Below are 22,055 nucleotides of genomic sequence, written 5' to 3'. Positions count from 1 at the left end.
CTGCTCTGATGAATAATTTTTGATTAAACATCCCCTGTTTTACGCCATATTTAACAAAAAATTGAAAGTGATGCTTGGAACGTATAATATGTCTAGCACCATCCCATTCAAAAGTATATAATTTATAAAATACATTCAGGAACACAATCAAAAATGACTTCCTCATGAATAAGGTCCGTAGATGGATGCCCAGCAGAAAATGCTGTGCTAGGCAGTGCTGCAAAATGTGCCCTGTCTTCTTAACAAGTTGGTTTGTTCCAGATATTTTTTGTTTCAAGTTGTACACTAAAACAAGAATCAAGAGCAAGAGCATACTGATTTGATAAAGTGTGATCTTTGGAATTAAACCACTAGTTCATGCTAGTCATTTTTATTTCTTGTGGAATTTTTTTTCTTCGTCTGTACATAAATTGTGTGTGATGAATGGTATTTTTCAGAAGTATTGGCAAATCCACACACATGTATTGTCAATCCATTTTAGGATGTTTTTTTAGGCTCTTTTTTTTTTTGGGGGGGGGGGGGGAACTTGAACCCAGCCTGAATTTGTGGTAAAATTGATTGCTTACACTCTTCATGGATCTTGTATGCCTAAAAAAGCTGCCAGTTTTGAATCAGTTTCTTCATCTACATGAAGCACTTTTTAAAAAATAACATTTTGTGCTCATATTGCGTACAGAATTTCATGACTTCTCAGATTTGTAATCATGAGCTTTTGAGTGGGATTTGGTTTCTCACACAGTCCGTCATTTTATTCTCTTTTGCTGTTTGTATGATTACAATGGAATTGTTTTTAGGATCTTTATAACAAAGCTACACAATCATCTGAAGAAGATGCCTCTTTTCACTCTTTTAATTTATTTCTGTTGTCATTTTAATATGGATAATTTAATCTGTTGTGCAGAGGTGAAAAAAAAAAAATTAAAAAAAAAAATTTAAAGGTAGCCATTTTTGTCTATTTATTCCCTTGCATTTTTAGAAAGATTATGTGATTTTTTGGAGACTTATGTAGTGTATACATGGATTTGTAATAAAAACATGTATTGAGGAAGATTTAATGAAGTAAATAAATGCTGCGCGTGTGCAGATCTAAAACTTTGTGCATGTGGCTTCATTGTTGTGTATGTATGTAATAATAAATAATAACAGGCATATATACAGTATAGGGCTTTTAAACGGGGTATCAAAGCGCTTTACAATTATTACTGCCCCTGTTCAACGGGCAAACACTCCTGAAACCTCATCTCCCTGGGGAGCATACAAGGCCGGTAGGCAGCCACTTGGCCATAATCAACCTCTAACAGTAACCAACTCTGCCCTCACAGGTACCCATTTACTCCTGGGTGGAGAGAAGCAATGAGTGACAAAGTGCCTTGCCCAAGGGCACATGCACCATTGCCGCAGGCTGGACTCGAACCCACAACCTTCAAAATTACCCACAGACCACAAATTCAATGCTCCAGACCACTAGGCCATGGCACTTATTATTTGTGGAACACGTGTGACCATTTTGCAGTACAGTGGGGCACATCCAAAATTTGAAATTCTTTTTAGTCCTGTTCTACCTTTCTCAGTTGTTTGTACCATTAGAAAGCTCTTGTTCTGCAAAATACAAACGTGCAAATATCTAATTTCTTAAAAAGTCTGACTTTATACTAACTATGTGACGGGTCACATTATATGTACACGAAACAAACGTGTTTTCTTCATATGTTAGTTTTACATTTATTAACAAAAACAAAAAAAATCGACAAAATTCATATACAAATATTCATAACAGATTTGCTAGTTTTCAAATGTGCTCATGTACAAAAGAAATACACGGAAAGAAAAAATCTGATATAATAAAGCAGATGTTCAACGTTTCTGTACACATAGCTTTTAAAATAAAGTCGAGCATTGACTGTCGAATCAAATTCTAATCGATGATTACTACAAACATGTTTTACTGAAATATAGAAAGAATGTTATAGACACTGCTCCCCTTCACAAGAAAAGGAAGAGAATTTACATACCCATGTATTGACTTCTGAGAATTTTTTTTTTCTCCAGAACTCAAATTTCCAAAATTGTGCAATATCTACACCATATTCTTGGAGTGTTTATTTTGACATCAAAATTTAAAAGGTACACATTTTATACAAATTGTGAAAGGCTTTTTATTTTTTTTTTATCAAACCTCATCAAAAGTACATGTAGTTCATCATCAAACATTGTGAAAGTCTTAAATGTACATATCTTTAAAAACAAGACCTCTACATGACCTTTGACCTCCGTTATCCCATGAAGAATTGTGTCTTCTCACCCAATGGTCAGTGCATCTAAGTTTCATCCAAATCCATGAAAGATGTAGAGGTTATACACTTCTTCCAAAAACTTAACCTCATTTTTAACATATATACGGTCATATAGGGATACTTTCATACTGGTATCTCAGCAGATGGAAGTTCTGGGGTACTTGCATTGTTGTCCTTTTATACCTTTTATTTAGAATTTCACTTCTGGGGTACAGTTTTTTTAAAGGTGAGTAGTGGGGTAGCATTGTTTTCAAAATTTCCCTTTGTATGAGTACCCCACAAGTAGCTGTGGTAAGTACGGTCATACAGACTGTACTTACCTAATACATATAGCATTTAGGACTGGTAAGTGTGCCCCTAAACTTCGTTTAGGTGACACAAAAATTGTACAAAAATTACAGGCAAATTCCTGATGGCTAAAGAGCATAAGCGTACATTTATTTAAGGTTCACATTGGATCCATCTAGAACTCGAACCTAATTCTACATATAGGCAAGTTATGATCCAAGGCATATATATCTTTATATTGGGTTTTGCCCTTCGTCGACGTATTTATAAACACTGTACAGTCGAACACCTTTATAACAAGGTCCTTGAGGCTTTACGAACAGGTACCCTGTATTAACAGTAATGGAAAACAAAGGAAAACAAAGATTTGGGACATAAAATTTTGCTTTTTTTTAAGCAGGATATTGTATCAACGATACTCTTCTTATCAGGGTTCGACTGTATACTCAGTGTTGTCCTAGGGCTTAACTTGCTGGACTCGAACCAGCCAGGTGATGTGCTTTTGCAAAAGCAATGTGTAAACTATCCACTACTGAAACATGTGATGACTGTGTGGCACTATAAAGCGTCTCTGAACCAACATGCTTCCAATCTGGGTCGACATGTAATTTATTATGGCAGGGGTTTTCGTACACACTGCATTGCCTTTATTTTGCCTGGTCTTTCCTCTTGGTGTCCCCCTGGTATTTCTCGTGGAGGGTTTTCCTGAAGGCTGCAGGGTTCTCCCAGAGCTGGGCTGCTTGAAGGTTGAGAGGACTGTCCACGTTGGGTGCTGAAGTAAGGCCAAATCAAATATATCAAATCAAAAATGTGATACTGGGTATGGACTCTGTAAGGCCAATCAAATACATCAAATCAAAAATGTGATGCTGGGTACGGACTCTGGACACAAGTTTCCCCTCAATAGTTAGAAAGCGAGAGAGAGTGTGGAAGGGGGGGGGGGGAAGAGGGGACATTCAGTCGGAGGGGGAGGGGACATTCAGTCGTAAGGGGGGGGGGGGGGGGGGAGAGGGGGAAGGGGGGAGAGGGGGACAATCAATTAATCGCAAGCCTGACACTCGCACAAAGATGCTACAGGTTTGTGCATGGGGTAGTCTGACCACAGACTCAAAATGGCTGACTGATACCAAGTCTGATACCAGCCAGCGTGTGGATTGTCAGAATGACCTATGACGTAGGGGTCAACCGAATTTCAATATCTACGAGCGTACCAATACCGAATAGAGTGCTGTGTTAAGTGCGATGCATGAGTGTGACTTGATTCGAGTCTGAGTCGCCGAAACTGTGAGTCAAGACTGATTCGAGTCCCATTCCTGGACTTGAGTCCATGAAAGTCTCCTTGGATGACTTTTCCTACCTGCTAAGAGACCCTGAATGGACAGCAGTATGGAGGAAACAGTGTAGGTCGGTATCCACTCCTCTTTTAGAATATCCAGGCAGATATTGCCTTCCGTGTCCACGTTGGGATGGAAGCAGGGGGTCAGGAACTTGACCGTGGGTGCGGAATAGGAGTAGTTTGGCGGAAAGGTCATGGAGAGTTTGTAGTTGAGACCCTCGTACATCTGCAAATGAAAAAGTTGGTCAAGTCGTTAAATATCCATTATTATTATTATTATTTTCATTATTAAGGTTTTATTCAAAAACAGATAATTGGGGTGGAATCTGTAATCCAACAGTGATTTTACAAATGGAGGATCTTTTCTTCATAATTGTAGGCTTTTTGCAGTTTTCTTAAACAATTTCCTTGTGTGATGAATTTCAGTGAGTTTAGATTTTTGCCTGAAAATCAAGTTCCTCAAATCTAATAACCAGCCATGCATAGATTTTGCGAACTGAACTTATTTTTTGTAAACCCCAAGTTTTAAGTATTTCACCACATTCCTTTGACCATCCTAAATTTGAACATCTATGAAAACAAATCAGCCTACACATAAAAAACTTTCTTTATGGAAACCTCGATGCAAGATAAAAAAAAACCAAGGAAAACAACCCAAAAAACAGTGTTAAAAGTCGGCGTGCCGTAAAAAAGCAGGGGGGGGGGGGGGGGGGGGGGGGGCGCGCTATAATTATGTTAGGGGCGCTATTTGCAGTCATACATTTCTTTATGCTTCGGGGCGCTATTTGCAGATGAACATGTAATTTATGTACGGATAACAGCTTTTAGGCCATTTCTAACACAGTAACACTAACAATTTTAAAGTACATTACTGGCTCAGCATCATCTTTTTTTAACACATCAGTGACCAACGACTTGGTCTTTTGACCTGATTGATTGCTACAATGGGCAGGCTTGTCAGTTTGACAAGTGTTGCATGTTACTGCTTTTGGCAGAGTTTCTGGCCAAAATATACCCTGGAGGCTAATGGTAGTGGCACTTGTTTGTCTTTTTTATTATTCCCCCCCCCTTTTTTTTTTAAGCATGGCGGGCAACTTTTTAAGCTTGGTGGCAGCTTTTGAAACTTGGCGGGTGCCTCAGAAAGCTTGGTGGGGCACCAGGTTATTTTTACAGGTTGGAGAACACTGCAAAAAAAACAAAAACAACAAAACAAACCACCACCCTTAAGTTAACAAGAGGAAACAAAAAGGTATATTTTTTGCATCAAAATGTTTGTACACATGGCTTAAATACATGAATTCTTGTTAGTTCTGTAGGATTTTGCAGGTTTGAGGAGCATAACCCTGTCCACAAGATGAATTTTATTTTTTAACATGGCACTTGAAAATCCTTGCTGTCAAATACAAACTCATTTGTTTCTTGAACAATGATTGATTCGGCATGTCTCAACATGTTAATCACTCACAGAATCTGGACTGCCTTCCACTGTAGCCTTCCAACTGAAGATGTTGTCACCATCAGGAAATGCTGATATACCTTTGGGTGGACTCATCTTACAGATATCAATGGAGAAAGAAAATATTATCAGTGGAGATTTAAAATATAGACTGAATAGAGTGAAGAATGAAAAAAAATGAAAGGTTTAAACAAAATGACACTGCATTATGTTGTCTATATACATAATGCTTTCCCTCTTCACGTGACAGCCCTCCTCCCCCCCCCCCCAAAAAAAATTCATGCAAAGTTTGAAATGTTTTGTCATGCTTGAGAAATCTTAGAAAATTGCAAACATGTGCAAGGAACCCAATGCTTGAATTGAGAGCTTCCAGCATTCCTGGGGAATCCTTGAGACAATTTGGAGGTCATGACCTGCCCAAGGTTCCTAGCACTTTATGAAAACAAAAGTCCATGAGTTCTTCCTAGTTCCCTAAGAAATGTTCAAAATTCCATGAGAAATATTTTCACTCTGAGGTGGTTGCAGCAAAGCAGCTTAAAAATGCAGATAATACACCAGCAACTTGTCGACAAGCGATGGCCTCCCTTCTCTCCATTATAGCCATCCTTTCCAAAGTCCTTACCATATGCAACAAGGATGCATATAACTGGAAAAAACCTTTCTCTTCTGTGTCACCGTCAAATTCACTGAGTTTTCCCAGACTGGAAAAAATGGTAAATCATTTTCAAGGTTTTCCCTGATTTCCACTGGAGTGGCTGGAAACTCTGCTACAAACTTTTATAAAGAGAGCTTAAAGGGTATAATTATGCACTGAAACAATGCCAACTCACCATGAGCTGCATCAACTCTTGATTAAGTCTGCAACGGAACAAAGAGATAACAATAATATGTGTGCTTTATATTCCTATTCCTTAACCCTAACGTACCTAAATCCATCAAAATCCACACCCCTGTTTTGGAGGATTTTGGTGGATTCAGGATACCCTCATATTGAAAAAGTTGGGGGATTTTGATGGATTCAGGACAGTAAGCCTAGCGGTACTGCAGGATTTTGATGGATTCAGGATACCTCCATATTGAGCAGTTGGGGGACTTTGATGGATTCAGGATCTCAACAGATTTACTTCCGGCTAACTGGTGGATTCTGATGGACTCACTGGCCATCAACATTTTTTTGCATGGCAAAATTGATGGATTTTGGCGGATTCAGGATACTTTCTAGTAAAATTACCTAAGAGGTTAGGGTTAAAATAGGCAAGGACAGATTGAATAGGCTCTGGTGTAGAAAAATCTTGAAAAAGTCAAATTGGGCCGCTTTAATTCACTCTTCATTTTTCCCCAAGTTGGAGTTTTCATATGTCTAATGTTAAAGGGAATATACATGATTGGCTTTTGCTGTAATTTTCAGAAATGAACTATTTGCGGGGTTAGTATAATAGATCAAATACGTTAGACTGACATGTTTGAAGGTTTGTGTTCGAAAATGCTGGAAAAAACCAAGAAAAACAAAAACGTTTAAGTAGTCTGGTTCCCTGACTCCACTAAATATAAAATGGATCAATTTACAGATGCCGGAAACTTGTAAGGTAATGGAACCAGTCTAGCCGGCCTGCACCCGTTCATGAACATGTAACCAATAGCAAACAAAATTTGGACTGAAAGAAAAATGGTTAATTGGAGCAGTAGTTGAAAAATAGTAAGGTTTTTCCAACGGTGGTCGGCCGACCACCGTTGGAAATTTTTACAAAAATACCATTTTCTTGAAAATGACTTCACACCAGGTGCCATAATTTTACAGGATGCTTTAGACTGTCATTTACAAACATCCTAGTAAGGTATTTCGTAAAAACTAGGTAGTTTTATTTTTCGATGTTTGCAAATGTTGTATATTCCCTTTAAGGCAATACCAGTGATGGCATAATTTATGGGACTCAAGTTTTTTTTTCAAATTTGGTTTCATACTTCTAAACAATAGTAATTAACTACTATATATATGAAATGAAAACGATTAGAGTTGTTTTATGTTTCACGCAATTTTTTGCACAGTATTTGTGTTTAAATTTATATTTCGTCCTTTCATTTACTGAATTCTGATGTCTGAAGATCCTTTGTGAATTCACCTTTATTTTCAATAAGATTTCCACATTTTAAATAAGATGTGAGCGAGGTTCACTTTCAATTGATTGGAAATGTTGATGCTTGGTCTGTTCCCCTTGTCTGTGTTTGTTACTCTCAACCATGTTGTCTGGGGAGTTCTTTTTGTTAATTCCCTTCTTCTTTGTTATGTTCTATTACCTTAACCCAACCTAGCCCCATTCTATGGCCATGTAAACTCAGTGCTCAAGGCCATACCCACATGAGCTCAAAAACTTGGGGAAATGATGGCATTTTTTATGGTAATCATTCGGCCTGATACTCGGCATACGGGTTCACTTACATGTTCTTGGTTCTTGGTTGGTTCTTCTCCTAAATACTCCACGTGGGAGTTTATACAGGAGGCCACAAAACACCGGGGCAAACCCCTTCTCTTTAGCGATAAGTTTACGTGCATTTATACAACACATGGGACCTACGGCTTAACGTCCCATCCGAAGGACGAAGCAATAATGGTTAAGTGCCTTGCTTAAGAGCACAAGTGTCCGCCGGCGGGCTCAAACCCAAGTCACTGTTGCCTCTGAAACACCAGAACGTGAGTCCGGTGTTCTTAACCGCTAGGCCATCACACTCCACATCACATGTACATGTATCCAACTCTCAACCATGTTGTCTGGGGAGTTCTTTTTGTTAATTCCCTTCTTCTTTGTTATGTTCTATTACCTTAACCCAACCTAGCCCCATTCTATGGCCATGTAAACTCAGTGCTCAAGGCCATACCCACATGAGCTCAAAAACTTGGGGAAATGATGGCATTTTTTATGGTAATCATTCGGCCTGATACTCGGCATACGGGTTCACTTACATGTTCTTGGTTGGTTCTTCTCCTAAATACTCCACGTGGGAGTTTATACAGGAGGCCAGAAACACCGGAGCAAACCCCTTCTCTTTAGCGATAAGTTTACGTGCATTTATACAACACATGGGACCTACGGCTTAACGTCCCATCCGAAGGACGAAGCAATAATGGTTAAGTGCCTTGCTTAAGAGCACAAGTGTCCGCCGGCGGGCTCAAACCCAAGTCACTGTTGCCTCTGAAACACCAGAACGTGAGTCCGGTGTTCTTAACCGCTAGGCCATCACACTCCACATCACATGTACATGTATCCAAGCATCCCACCTTCTATCCAAAATTACAATGTAGGACTTCCCCGTGGTTTCTTCAGGTGAAGTTTGTCTCTTTATTTACCACCCAAGGTGGAGGTCAATGCATCGACGCAAATTAAGTGGCAAGTTTCACCAGAACTGCAGAAGGAACCACAGGGAAGCTCTAATTTTGGTGAAAAAGTTGGATGCTTGGGTAAGTGAACCCGCGCATGCCGAGTACCAGACAGAATGATTCCCAGGAATAAAATGGCATCATTCCCCATTTTTTGAGCTCATGTGGGTATGAGAATGGAGAACCCCCCTGCTTGATTCCTTCTCAATTCCCTTCTTGTTTTCCCACCCAGTTATAAGGTTTTTTTTATGGTTATTGGCTGTCGTTTAAATATTGCCAGGCCTCTAGGCCTCTTCAGGGTTTCCTTGTACTTTTAATGTTGTAAAAATTACTTTCTTATTATCTTTAAAAAAAACCCAATAAAACAAAAGTTAGGCAGGCATGGCAGGCCTTTGTACATGAACATGATGTAGTCCGAGTAACTAGGACTCTACGGATTGCTTTTTTAACATTTGGACATGGTCGGGAGATACTACTATCGCCCGACCATGTCCAGGTGTTAAAAAGCGATCCGTAGAGTCCTAGTTACTCGGACTATACATGATGTTAGTCCCACTAACTGGGACGCTAGAACTCTTTTTTTTTTGACATTTGGGATGTTGGTTGTCGTACTAGCGTCCCACTACGGAAGTATTGTCAATGTTACAATTTCAAAGTTCACCACAAAAATACACAAAATACTTGACAAAAATACCTTTGAAAGCACCTACTGGCATTTCCACATGTCAAAGACGAAGTAATGGGGCTTCAATGATTACTCACAAATATTTTTTGGGTTGAAAATCCGTGAAATAAAAGAACAATAAAAAAATGTAAGTTGAAGATAATGAAAATCAACATGTTCAAAACAAACAAACAACGAAGTGGCTATCGTTACGGCAGCCGTTGTTAAGCGCCCTCTACGATACTTTTTTGATACGCACACAGGTATATAATTATTTGTTTCCCCACGTTTTAGCGAGCAGTGCGACAGCTCAGTCGATAGACGGTAGGATTTTGCACCGCGAGGTTGCGGGTTCGCATTTCAGTTTTGCACTCGAATTTTTTTCCTTTTCTAACCTGAGGCTTTGGAGGATTTTTTTAAAAGGGAAATAAAGTCCGAATTTCATAACGTTCAAATTCACTTTTTCCTTCTAATTTTATATTTTCTTCTCATGTTTTTATAAACGAAGTGGCTATCGTTACGGCAGCTGTTGTTTAGCGCCCTCTACGATACTTTTTTGATACGCACGCAGGTATATTTATTATTTGTTTCCCCACGTTTTAGCAAGCAGTGCGACAGCCCAGTCGATAGAGGGTAGGATTTTGCACCGCGAGGTTTAATTGCCGGTTCGCATCTCAGTTTTGCACTCAAATTTTTTTCCTTTTCTAACCTGAGGCTTTGGAGGATTTTTTTTAAAAGGGAAATAAAGTCCGAATTTCATAACGTTCAAATTCACTTTTTTCCATCTAATTTTATATTTTCTTCTCATGTTTTTATAAAAGTTGCAGTCTACCGTAACGATAGAAAATGGGAAATGCGTTACGGCTGCAGTAACGATAGCCACTGCGAACAAACAAATTATGCAAACACTAAAAAGTGAACAGCTACATAGCAGCTAGTTACTGTTAGTCTCTAGCTGGAGTTACCCAGCCCTGAGTTTTATCATTGGGTTGTCATTTAGGGCTGGAGCTAGTTTTTCTCGTAGCCGATAGTATAGGCAAACATTTTTGGAAAATGTTCAATTTTGTCCCCGTTACACACTAATTGCAACTGCAACTCACCCCAAACTTGCCTGGAATAACCATTACACAGGTCCTTGAAATAAAAAACGATCCACGATGAAGATTCAGCCTACAATTGCAGTGAAAACAGGAGGAATAACCGCTAACCTGACAACCTTGCAGGCATGGCCAGGACCGCAATTGGTTTGTGCACAAAAAAAAATTGTGTACAATGAATGGCGGTCGATTACCATGCACGTACAGCTCGCTGGTACTAGGCGTTTTTGCGGTCGGTGCATGACGTGACGCGGAAGCGTAATACCCGATGACTGTTTCATGCATTAATAAGAGGTTCACTCGCATCACAGTGCGGTACTGGAACGGCAACCGTCGAGTTGGCCGGCTATCGTGCATTCATAGTGCAGTGTTACTCGACGGCTGCCATCCAGTACCGTACGGAAGCTTGAATTGCCTTCCGCGATACCGCGTTACCGCGATAATTTATCGCAGAAATCAAAGATAATTCCTTCCGCGATACCGCGTTACTGCGATAATTTATCACAGAAATCCAAAAATCAGAGATACCTTTTCCTCGATACCGCGTTACTGTGATAATTTATCACAGAAATCCAGAATTCAAAGATAAATCATTCAACGATACCGCGTTAGGCCAAAAAAAAAAAAATATTTGGTCTCTGGTCAGACCAAAGTTCCGGAATTGACGCGGCCACGCGGCTTTTTTTTCCTTTTCTTCAAGCTTGGATTGTACAGACAAGGTGGGTACTATTTTGCTTTTTTGGTGTCCTCATGTACATTAGTGTCCTACATAATTTGCCTTAATGCTTTCGATCATTTGCCTTGGTGCAATTTCCCATTCCCTGGTGCTCTTTGGTGAAAAAAAAATTGAGGAGGTGCGGAAATAGAGGGCGCTGTTGGAGCTACCGCGGAACATTTTGGAAAAAAAAAGATCGACGCGCATGATTAAAATCGACGCGCGCGCTGACCAGAGACCGACTTATTATTTTTTTTGGCCTTACCGTGACAATTTATCACAGAAATTCGGAATTCAGAGATAAATCATTCAGCGATACCGCGTTACATTATCACAGTAACGCGGTATCGCGGAAGGAATTATCTTTGAATTCCGGATTTCTGTGATAAATTATCGCAGTAACGCGGTATCATTGAATGATTTATCTTTGATTTCTGGATTTCTGTGATAAATTATCGCAGTAACGTGGTATCGAGGAATACGTATCTTTGAATTCCGGATTTCTGTGATAAATTATCACAGTAACGCGGTATCGAGGAAAAGGTATCTCTGATTTCTGTATTTCTGTGATAAATTATCACGGTAACGCGGTATCGCGGAAGGAATTATCTCTGATTTCTGGATTTCTGTGATAAATTATCGCAGTAACGCGGTACCGTTGAATGATTTATCTTTGATTTCTGGATTTCTGTGATAAATTATCGCAGTAACGCGGTATCACGGAAGGATTTATCTTTGATTTCCGGATTTCTGTGATAAATTATCGCGGTAACGCGGTATCGCAGAAGGCAATTCAAGCTTCCGTAGTACCGCACTGTGATGCGAGTGAACCTCTTATTAATGCATGAAACAGTCATCGGGTATTACGCTTCCGCGTCACGTCATGCACCGACCGCAAAAATGCCTAGTACCAGCGAGCTGTACGTGCATGGTAATCGACCGCCATTCATTGTACACAATTTTTTTTTGTGCACAAACCAATTGCGGTCCTGGCCATGCCTGCAAGGTTGTCAGGTTAGCGGTTATTCCTCCTGTTTTCACTGCAATTGTAGGCTGAATCTTCATCGTGGATCGTTTTTTACTTCAAGGACCTGTGTAATGGTTATTCCAGGCAAGTTTGGAGTGAGTTGCAGTTGCAATTAGTGTGTAATGGGGACAAAATTAAACATTTTCCAAAAATGTTTGCCTATACTATCGGCTACGAGAAAAACTAGCTCCAGCCCTAAATGACAACCCAATGATAAAACTCAGGGCTGGGTAACTCCAGCTAGTTAGTCTCCACTACGTGGAGCCTCATAGTTCTAGGAGTAGTTAGACCCGTGAACGTGGCGTTATATACAAGCCACGTTCACGGGTCTATTATTAGTAGGCTAATTAAAGTCTTTTTCTTTAAGTGTTAAAAAAAGATAGTGGATATTTTGCCGGAGGTAATGACGGCAAACTAACGATTACTAAAGGTTTGCCGGCGGCAATCCATATCAACAGAGGGCGCTGTGCTCTTTAAAATAGGGCTGAATTATAAGATGTATTAAATTCCCACCAAAAGTTGTGTAGCACGTTTGGTGAGTGGTTAAGCAAAGGCTCTAGTAAGCGGGATGACTCGGGTTCGATTCCGACCGCACCACATTTTTAAGTTTTTTTTTCTCATCCCCAAATAAATAAGAATATTCTTCTTTTATTATTTTAACATGTCTGAAACATTTTTTGCAGAGTAGGCCCCCTATTACATTTTCTTTTTCAGATTTGTGGCTCTGGAGGATTTTTTTAAAAAGGGAAATAAAGTCCGAAATTATAAAATGGTCTGAATCCCATCTTGTGAATACGAGGTAACAACGATAATTTTGGCATGGAGCCAGACTAAAACTTTTCACCGGTACAAAAAAACAGTAACTGCGCATGTTCAGTGCATATCCGGCAAACTAACGTTTACTAAAGGTTTGCCGTCTCCGGCAAAATATACACTGCCTTAAAAAAATTAATAAGACAACGGCGGCACCGTCACTATTAAGTATTATTCTGTTATTATAATTTAGCACAAAAAAGCCACCATGACCACCACGATCGATCATATCATGGAGCTATAAACACGTCCTCAACTAGCCCCACTTGTGTGGCCGTCGGTTAGCCCCATAATGTGGCCAGTTTACTGGACTGCCTCCGTAAACATAGGCCACACATCCACATGTACAAAAATCGTGTCGACGGAGCCACATTTTGATTTTCACATTTAGGATTAGTTTGTAGGTTTTTTTTGCTTTAGAAGCATACTCACCCTCTTTATAGGCTAATCAGAAAGTGCTGCCTTTTTCAGATGTATATTTTTCGTGAAATTTCCAGATTCATTTTTACACGTTTGCGTATCAAAATTTCAACATGAAATTTCACAAAAATTAGACATCTGAAAAAGGCAGCACTTTCTGATTAGCCTATAAAGAGGGTGAGTATGCTTCTAAAGCAAAAAAATCCTACAAACTAAGCCTAAATGTGAAAATCAAAATTTGGCTCCGTCGACACGATTTGTGTACATGTGGATGTGTGGCCTATGTTTACGGAGGCAGTCCAGTAAATAGGCCACATTTATGGGGCTAGCCGTCGGTTAGCCCCACTAGTGTGGCCGTCGGTATGCTGCGCTGAACCTCTGCAGCGCAGCATACCGACGGCCACACTAGTGGGGCTAGTCCTCAACTAGCCCCACTAGTGTGGCCGTGGTATGCAGAGGTTCAGCGCAGCATACCGCGGCCACACTAGTGTGGCTAGTCCTCAACATGCTCAAAAAAACAAACCTGTTTGTCACTTTGTGTCTATCCACCCTTTCTGTCACTTGTTTGGTTGATTCTTTTCGTCTGTTGCCCGCACTATTTGCTGCAGCCGACATCGGATCTATATTCTGTGACGCCATGGTTGTAACTTTGCTGAAATAATTCAATAAATATAGATTAATACGACGCCCAAAAATGAGGTGCGTGCAGATGTAAACGGCGGTACGGTAACTTAGTAAGGCATGTAATTAGGACATGTTTACCATTTAAAAATGGCGCCGTATCTATAGTATCCAATCAGACGAGAGAATGTAAAATAACAACCAATCAAAAGTAAGCTTTATTTTCGCTCCGCCCTAAAACGAAAGTTGAATGAACTTTGAGGAATAAAAATGGCTGCGCCCATGTTGTCCTCTTTCTCAGGTTTTAGACAACGTTGTTACCGAAATACTTGCACGTGGTGACGAGGTTGTCGAAAATTTGCGGCACGTTGCAAGTCACAAATATAACGCTGATGTTTACCCTCTGAAATTACTTGTATTTTCTAATAACATGGCCGCAACAAGAAGGAGGAAAGGGGAACAGGAAGACATGAAGCAGAATTTACCCTCAGTTTGGAAACGGGTGTTTGCATCAGGCTCAAAGTGGCAAGAAAAAGTATTCTTTTCTTTTTCTTTTGTTTTGGTCTTTAGCACGGGTTAGAGCGCCCTCACCGAGGACAGGGCCCAATTTCATGGAGCACTAAAACTAAAAGTAAAAGTAAACCTATGAGCTAAAGCACACAGTTTTCTGCTAAAAAAAAGGGCTATTTTATTGTGTAGTGTAGGGCCCCAGTTTTGTTCCGATCAAATAAGAGCGTGAGTGTTATTTATTAGGCCTACCCAAAAATGACATTTTCAATTAACTTAAAGCACACTTCTCGGCACAATTGCAGAATACCCCGCCACTCGATCTATCCACCTCGTAGCCGGCTACGAGGTCACGGCTGATTGACCTCAATAAACATTCTCAGCGCTACTTGTATGTCTATGCGTCATGCCTGATTGACCTCAATAAACATTCTCAGCGCTACTTGTATGTCTATGCGTCATGCTCCATTGCACTCCCACTTCGTGACCGCGTAGCCGCCAACAGGGTAGTTGGTTTGGACTTAGAATTTTTTCAGCAACTCCCATTTTGTGTTGCTTCGTTCTCAAGCATATTCAAGGGGACTCCCACTCCGTAGCCTCGTAGCCGCCAACAGGGTGGTTGGTTTGGACTTAGAATTTTTTCAGCAACTCCAATTCATTTTGTGTTGCTTCGTTCTCAAGCATATTCAAGGGGACTCCCACTCCGTAGCCTCGTAGCCGCCAACAGGGTGGTTGGTTTGGACTTAGAATTTTTTCAGCAACTCCCATTCATTTTGTGTTGCTTCGTTCTCAAGCATATTCAAGGGGACTCCCACTCCGTAGCATCGTAGCCGCCAACAGGGTGGTTGGTTTGGACTTAGAAATTTTTTCAGCAACTCCCATTCATTTTGTGTTGCTTCGTTCTCAAGCATATTCAAGGGGACTCCCACTCCGTAGCATCGTAGCCGCCAACAGGGTGGTTGGTTTGGACTTAGAAATTTTTTCAGCAACTCCCATTCATTTTGTGTTGCTTCGTTCTCAAATAATGGACCCCCACTCAGTATCCGCGTAGCTGGCAATGGACTTCAATTGTTTCTTTTGCAGTGATTTCAACCTCGTAGCCACTGATTTTAGGGGTGTATTTCTGAGTGGCGGGGTATTCTGCAATTACTCCCACTTCTCTCAGACTCAGTCTCAATAAGCAATTCCACCTATTTTGTAATTTTTGAACAGTTTCTTGCACTCTTGGGGTAGAAATTACGATTTTCCTACGCCGTTTACATTTGGTGCCGTGTGATTCAGCACGCCTTGCACGCTCACGTCACAGTACATCATGCGGTGTCGCAATTTTTATTTTCGTATTGCATTTTGTCGTTGTCATCGTCTTTACCCTCAAAAATTCAAAGCCCTGCCCTTTATCTAGCTTGAGTAACTCCAGCTCTAATGCCTATCGCATTAGAGCTACATGTATATGTTACAATCACCGGGTTGTAAGAATCCCGAGATCCCGGACTGTGTATCCCCGGTGCATTACAAAAACGGACCATCTATGTTATCCCGACCCAGATTCCATAATTCATACCTCATATACGATGCAGCAGACATTCATGAAGCTAATAATCGACTTCAAACAGAACAATAAAGACTAAAATTTGAAATTTTTCAATGATTTTGGTGGCGATTCTCTAGAAACCATGAGAAAACGTCATGCGACTCTATTCTGCCGACTGCCGTTGACCAAAAAAAACCCCAACATTGGCCAACAAAAACATCAGATTTACCTCAAAACGGCCTCCAAATTACTAGATACGCCTCCTGAGGTACAAGGAGAGATCGATGATTAAAATTGAGATACTAAAGTTTGCTTATGAGTCGGATGAAAAGTGAAATTTCCCGTTCAATTCCGAGAGCTCCCCTCGCGATCGATAGTGAATTATCACGTTAAATTTCCGACTCGAGTTTGAACACGCCCTTTATAATGTAGCTCACAAACCACTTCCCCAGAACCAGACTTCAAACTTAGTTTAAAGGCGTATCCCAATTGAAATTCTTGGTTACGTCATTGGCTTGGGGCCATTTCTTAAACCCTTGATGGAACTCCAGCAGCTGATTTCAAGAAAAAGTGCGTAGCTTGCGCCATGCATAAGACTTATGCAACAAATTTGTTGCGCAGCTGCGCAGTATACTGACGATCGATTTCACGAAACTTGGCGTAGATGCGCAACGTTTTAAATAATTGGAAACATCTTGGACGAGGATAAAAAACAACAGTTACGACGGCTGTTTGTGTGTGAATTTGTTCTTTCGCGAATCACTGGATCACTTCAGCCCGCCATTTTGAAAATTGTTTTGTCCGATTTTTGTCGGGATCGTTCGGCAACTCTAAAAATTATGTTACGAGTAAAATAGTAAAAATTTACTTTAAACATGAAGTTGTGAGTGTCTTGTATCAATTTTGATAAGTTGTGTAATAACGAGCTCCACGACAATCCCAATTTGCTGGTAAAATATATAAAAACTTACGCCATCTAAAATGATTGCGCAAGTAACGCCATAATTTGTTGCGCAGGTTGCGGACTTACACACTATCCGACTTTCATGAAATGTGTCATAAGTGAAATATTGCGCAGCATGAAATGTTGCGCAACTTACGCAATAAAATGTGGCGCAAGCGGAGTTGCGCCATTGCGTATAAAGGTTTTGTGAAATCGGCTGCAGTTGTCCTGCTTTCAAAAATTAATTAGATATATTTCTGTATAATCAGTTCTAAACAGCTTTGTATGTTTGCAATTTGGTTTTGACGTTGTCAGCATAAAGAACAGAAATTTCACTTCTTGTGAACTGTTGCGTAGATCTTTGATAGAAACATCCAGCAGAACTTGTCTATTGGGTACCATGCAAAATCTTTGGATATTCATAATAAACTGGTGCGTTGTGTTCCTTCTTCCATTCTGTAATTTGTTAGATGGTGTTCAAATATCAGTGACTCGAATTGACTCAACCATAAATTTGATTCGACTTGATTCGTCTCGACTTGACCACACACTGTGACTCGATTGACTCAATCTTCTAGACCTTATGACTCGACTGGACTCGTCACTTCCTTGAAAATGACTCGACTCAAGTCACAAAATGCAGTGACTTGTTTCAACTCTGCGGACACCATATATTTAGTAAGCACAGCAAAAGGCAGAGTTTAAGTTGCTTAGTTAAATTACTTGTATAGTGACGTAAGATATTAGTACATCCACACCATCATGACCATGAATTTTAATAGTGGCCGTGTAGCTTTAAGCAAATAAAGGTTAGCACAATTTTCTGTTAACTGTTTACTTTTTTGCTAACTGTTAAGTAGCACCATGAAATTGGGCCCAGGTCTTTTAATAAAATATGTGTAGATGCAAAAATACAGGCTGTTTTGTTTGATTAAAAAAAAGTATATTTCCACGTGCAAATATGGTAAGGGTACAACGTATACTCGGAGCAGGTGAAGGCCTATGGGTAATACTCCAGGCACAATCATGCAATTTCAAGATATTGCATGGTTTGTAACAACATTAACCGTTCGAGTGATGTGACCCAAGTGCAATACGCACACAATATTTTCCTACTCGAGAGAGTATCAAGAGTGACCCACACAAATGCTAGACCCAGTAACTGCAGGGCGCTATAGAAGTCCTGTTTTCAATATTTGGCTGGTCGGTCTTATGACCAACCAAAGTCAAGTTCGAAGCTGCAGTTTACTGTAGTATTAGTACCAAAAAAAAAGTCAGTAAAATGTGAGGAATACTAAAAGATAAATGACAAATGATTTACATTGAAAATAACATTTTCCCTTTTAATTTGGCAATTGCGCTTCTTCTTGTCATTTGTGTTTCATTCAAAACACGGCGAGTGGAAGACAGCGTTTCTCTTTAAGGACATCGAATTATACAAATTTTACAATGTCTCCCAGAATCAGAGACATGAAAAAATTACACCATTTATTTATTTCAGTGTCATCTTGAAGTTTATTGATGTATGCATTTTTTTTTTTTTTTACTGTCCGCAGGATGAATTCCTAGATGTGATCTACTGGGCAAGGCAAATTGTCGCTATACTCTGTGGGATAGTCTGGGGCATCATACCGTTGAAAGGATTTTTAGGAATAGCTTTGTAAGTATGGCAAACATTTATTAAAATAAATCACTAAAATAGATAGTTTGCGAAAAAGCAATTTTTGTCATGCATGTTAAGACACATGTGGCGTAACAAATGTGTCTCAAACACTGGATTTTGTCCATATTTAGAGCCACACAGCCAGTGACAGCAGTGCATGCTAACTTTCTGGAAAAATTTTGTATCCTGAATTGGAAATTTAGACTACTTTTTAAAACTTAATATTCACTTTGGAAGGTACTTACCAAGTTAAATAACCAGGGAAAATTAAAAGGTCAAAGGTCCTTCCAACCTGGAAATTACAGGATAACTACACGTCTAGAGGTACAGACTTGAACTTTTCCTGATTATTTACCGGTTAAGTACAATGTAGCTTCAATAGCAAATATCAATTGAAAATACAGCCTGGATTTCAAATTCAGGAAACACATTTGTTCATGTTATTTAGCATGTACATGTACATCACTGTGGCTCTAAATGCGGAGGAAGTCCAGTATTTGCGACACAGGGGTGGGGGAATGTATAGCTATTAGCTTAAAGCTTGTTGCTACATTATGGAGATTTTCATAGCTAAAATGGGAATATTAGGTATGGTCTATCATTTTAGGTATACATGCTCTGTCATAAAAGATACTGTATGCTTGGGGGAGGGGAGGGGAGAGACCTTATGTACGCATTTGAAAAAAGGGGGGGGGGAAATGTTGATTGTACTTTCCTGCCAAATTGCAGGTGTTAGTTTCAGGGCCCATTCAATAGTGCATAGTTTGTAAAAGAATGAAGTTTTATGACCAAAAAACGGCTATGTCCAAAAATACAATTTTCTGTCCCGAGCCCTTAAAAATCAACACTTTCTAAAGTACTCCCTGGGAGGGGAAGTGGGAGGGGGGTCTGAAAACCTACTCTCTGTACTCTTAGACAATGTTGATAATAATGAATGGCCCCTGTTTTATATACTTGTTCTTTTTCCCCATTTTCAATGTTGCAGATTTTGTGCGGCCAATGCAGGTATATTGTATGTGTACTTCACAAGTTTCCAAGGTGTCGATGAGGAGGAATATGGCGGCGTATGGGAATTGACAAAAGAGGGATTTATGTCATCGTTTGCATTATTTTTGGTAAGGATTATCATGCATACAGTTGACGTGAAATTTGAAGCATCTACTTTTCCCATTACATCTCTATTTTATGCATTGTTTTGTTTAAAGATAAAGTCCATCATTTGTAATCTGTGCATTTTGCTCGTTTGAAGCAACAAAAGTGCTCAAAATCTAAAGAAGGGTGCTGAACAACTAACCTGATAACCTACATTTCGAGAAAAACAACATTCTAGGATCTCGATTTCAAATCAAAAGTTGCTGAATCATGTTTTGAATTGGGCCTGAATTCAGTGCCGAGACTTGTTCTCGCCGAGCCGATTGCACTACGCGATGTCGCGCACTGAACGACAAATTATAGCAACCATGCGCGCGTATGCGTTTTTCTAACGCTTGCGCGCGCTTCGCCAAATAAAAAAACAAAAACGAACTACTATAATGGAAATTTCTGCGTCTTAAGACGCACGGTTGGAAAGGCCTTCTTCCGTTGATTTCTTCAAAAAGACAGCTTGCCAGAATGAATAATTTCACAGGGGGGTTTAGTCCCCTTACTATCTTTCAATCAAGTGTGTTTTTCAACAATAATTACATCAGTTACTTTTCGGATAGCTGCAAATGATGGACTGTAGCTTTAACACACACAGTGCAGACCTGCCAACTAGTACGATTCTGCCGTATTTCGTACGGGAATTTGTTGAAAATACGACTGTACGTTTTTCCCCCATAAAATACGGGTTTTGACCAACTTGACACGCCTGGAAAAATCCTAGTTGAAAGCGGCTGTGAGTGTAGATTTCTGCTGGATAATATTGGCTGAAACAACGTAAATTGCAAGCAGCCAAGCAAACGATGTACTGCATGCACGAATTTGGTTTCGCGATTCCCACTGTTCAATGTACATTATGTACATGGTATCACAAACTAGAACCAGTCTATTCCCGGAGTGCCGATACTTCAAGCAGCAGCACCCCCGCCGCCAAAATAAATGTCTGTATTCGTACACACACATACCAGCAGGAATACGTATGGCAGATCTTCGTGCAGTCAACAGACTTTCTATTTCTCAGTGCACGCTTGATACACAGAATACATTTTGATGTTCATGTACAATAGTCACAGCGTGCGTGCACGTGGTGTTTCGGTTTATATGTCAAACATTTTGAATAGTAAAGTTTGATACTACGTTCTGAAACCAATTCAAAAATCAGAAAAATCAACAATTAAAGCGGGCAGCCGCAACCGAACCAGGTAAATCAGCCAGCAGATGCAAGAAATTGATTTCTTTTTCGGGTTTTAAGTTAAAATAAAACTCTGTTCGATTGTAGCTTGAGTAACTCCAGCTGTAATGCCTATCGCATTAGAGCTGGAGTCACAACTACGTTATAATACCGGGTTGTAAGAATCCCGAAATCCCGGACTGTGTATCCCTGGTGCATTACAAAAACGGTCCATTTTCCCTATATTATCCCAACCCAGATTCCATAATTCATACCTCATACTATGCAACAGACATTCATGAAGCTAATAATCGACTTCAAACAGAACAACGAAGACTAAAATATGAAATTTTTCGATGATTTTGGTGGCGATTCTCCAGAAACCATGAGAAAACGTCGCGTGACACTATTCTGCCGACTGCCGTTGACCACAAAAAAATTTAAAAATTGGCCAACAAAAACATCAGATTTACCTCAAAACGGCCTCCAAATGACTAGATACGCCACCTGAGGTACAAGGAGAGATCGATGATTAAAAGTGAGGTACTAAAGTTTGCTTACGAGTCGGATGAAAAGTGAAATTTCCCGTTCAATTCCGAGAGCTCCCCTCACGATCGATCGTGAACACGTTAAATTTCCGACTCGTGTTTGAACAACGTGATATGGCCGTACGTGCCCAGCGTTCATTCGATGGTCCCAGCGCGATTCCGTTACCGAGCGCGATGCATCGATTATGATAATGAGTTGACTGGATCTCGTTTGTACAAGTGCATTTCGAACGATAATACGGAGTCGGGAACTAGCTTGAACTTGTTTCCGCTGATAGCTGCCCTAGTTCCTGACTCCGAATCATAGTTCGAAATGCACTTGTGTGCATGGGCGTCAATCCTGGGGGGGACAGGGGGACATGTCCCCCCCCCCCCACTTTTTGAAGAGTGGGGGACACAATATCAAATGTCCCCCCCAGATTTTTGAACTCGTGCCTCATTTACAGGG

The 22,055-nt window shown here is 40.1% G+C and overlaps 1 protein-coding gene across 1 annotated transcript; it reads right to left on the bottom strand.

The window, feature by feature from the left end:
* Positions 1-722: 722 nt before the first annotated feature.
* LOC119744407 (probable ubiquitin-conjugating enzyme E2 C) lies at positions 723-14,246 on the bottom strand. The gene is made up of 5 exons (XM_038220330.1): positions 14,007-14,246; positions 6,205-6,232; positions 5,384-5,470; positions 3,940-4,144; positions 723-3,354 (listed from the first exon to the last, which is right to left on the bottom strand). The coding sequence occupies exons 1-5, from the start codon at positions 14,120-14,122 to the stop codon at positions 3,230-3,232; spliced, it is 561 nt and encodes a 186-aa protein (XP_038076258.1). The 5' UTR covers positions 14,123-14,246; the 3' UTR covers positions 723-3,229.
* Positions 14,247-22,055: the final 7,809 nt, after the last annotated feature.

The sequence above is a fragment of the Patiria miniata genome, unplaced genomic scaffold (genome assembly GCF_015706575.1).
Source record: "Patiria miniata isolate m_02_andy unplaced genomic scaffold, ASM1570657v1 HiC_scaffold_12, whole genome shotgun sequence".
In the NCBI taxonomy this organism is placed as follows: Eukaryota; Metazoa; Echinodermata; class Asteroidea; order Valvatida; family Asterinidae; genus Patiria; species Patiria miniata.
This window is presented reverse-complemented; position numbering and strand designations above follow the sequence as displayed.

Excerpts from the sequence above, each read along its gene's own strand:
- LOC119744407 (XM_038220330.1), bottom strand. The coding sequence starts at position 14,122 with ATGGCGTCACAGAATATAGATCCGATGTCGGCTGCAGCAAATAGTGCG. Across the intron at positions 6,233-14,006 it reads AGACACAAAGTGACAAACAG|ACTTAATCAAGAGTTGATGC; the intron begins GTTTGTTTTTTT and ends GTTCCGTTGCAG. Across the intron at positions 3,355-3,939 it reads CATTCAGGGTCTCTTAGCAG|CACCCAACGTGGACAGTCCT; the intron begins GTAGGAAAAGTC and ends GCCTTACTTCAG.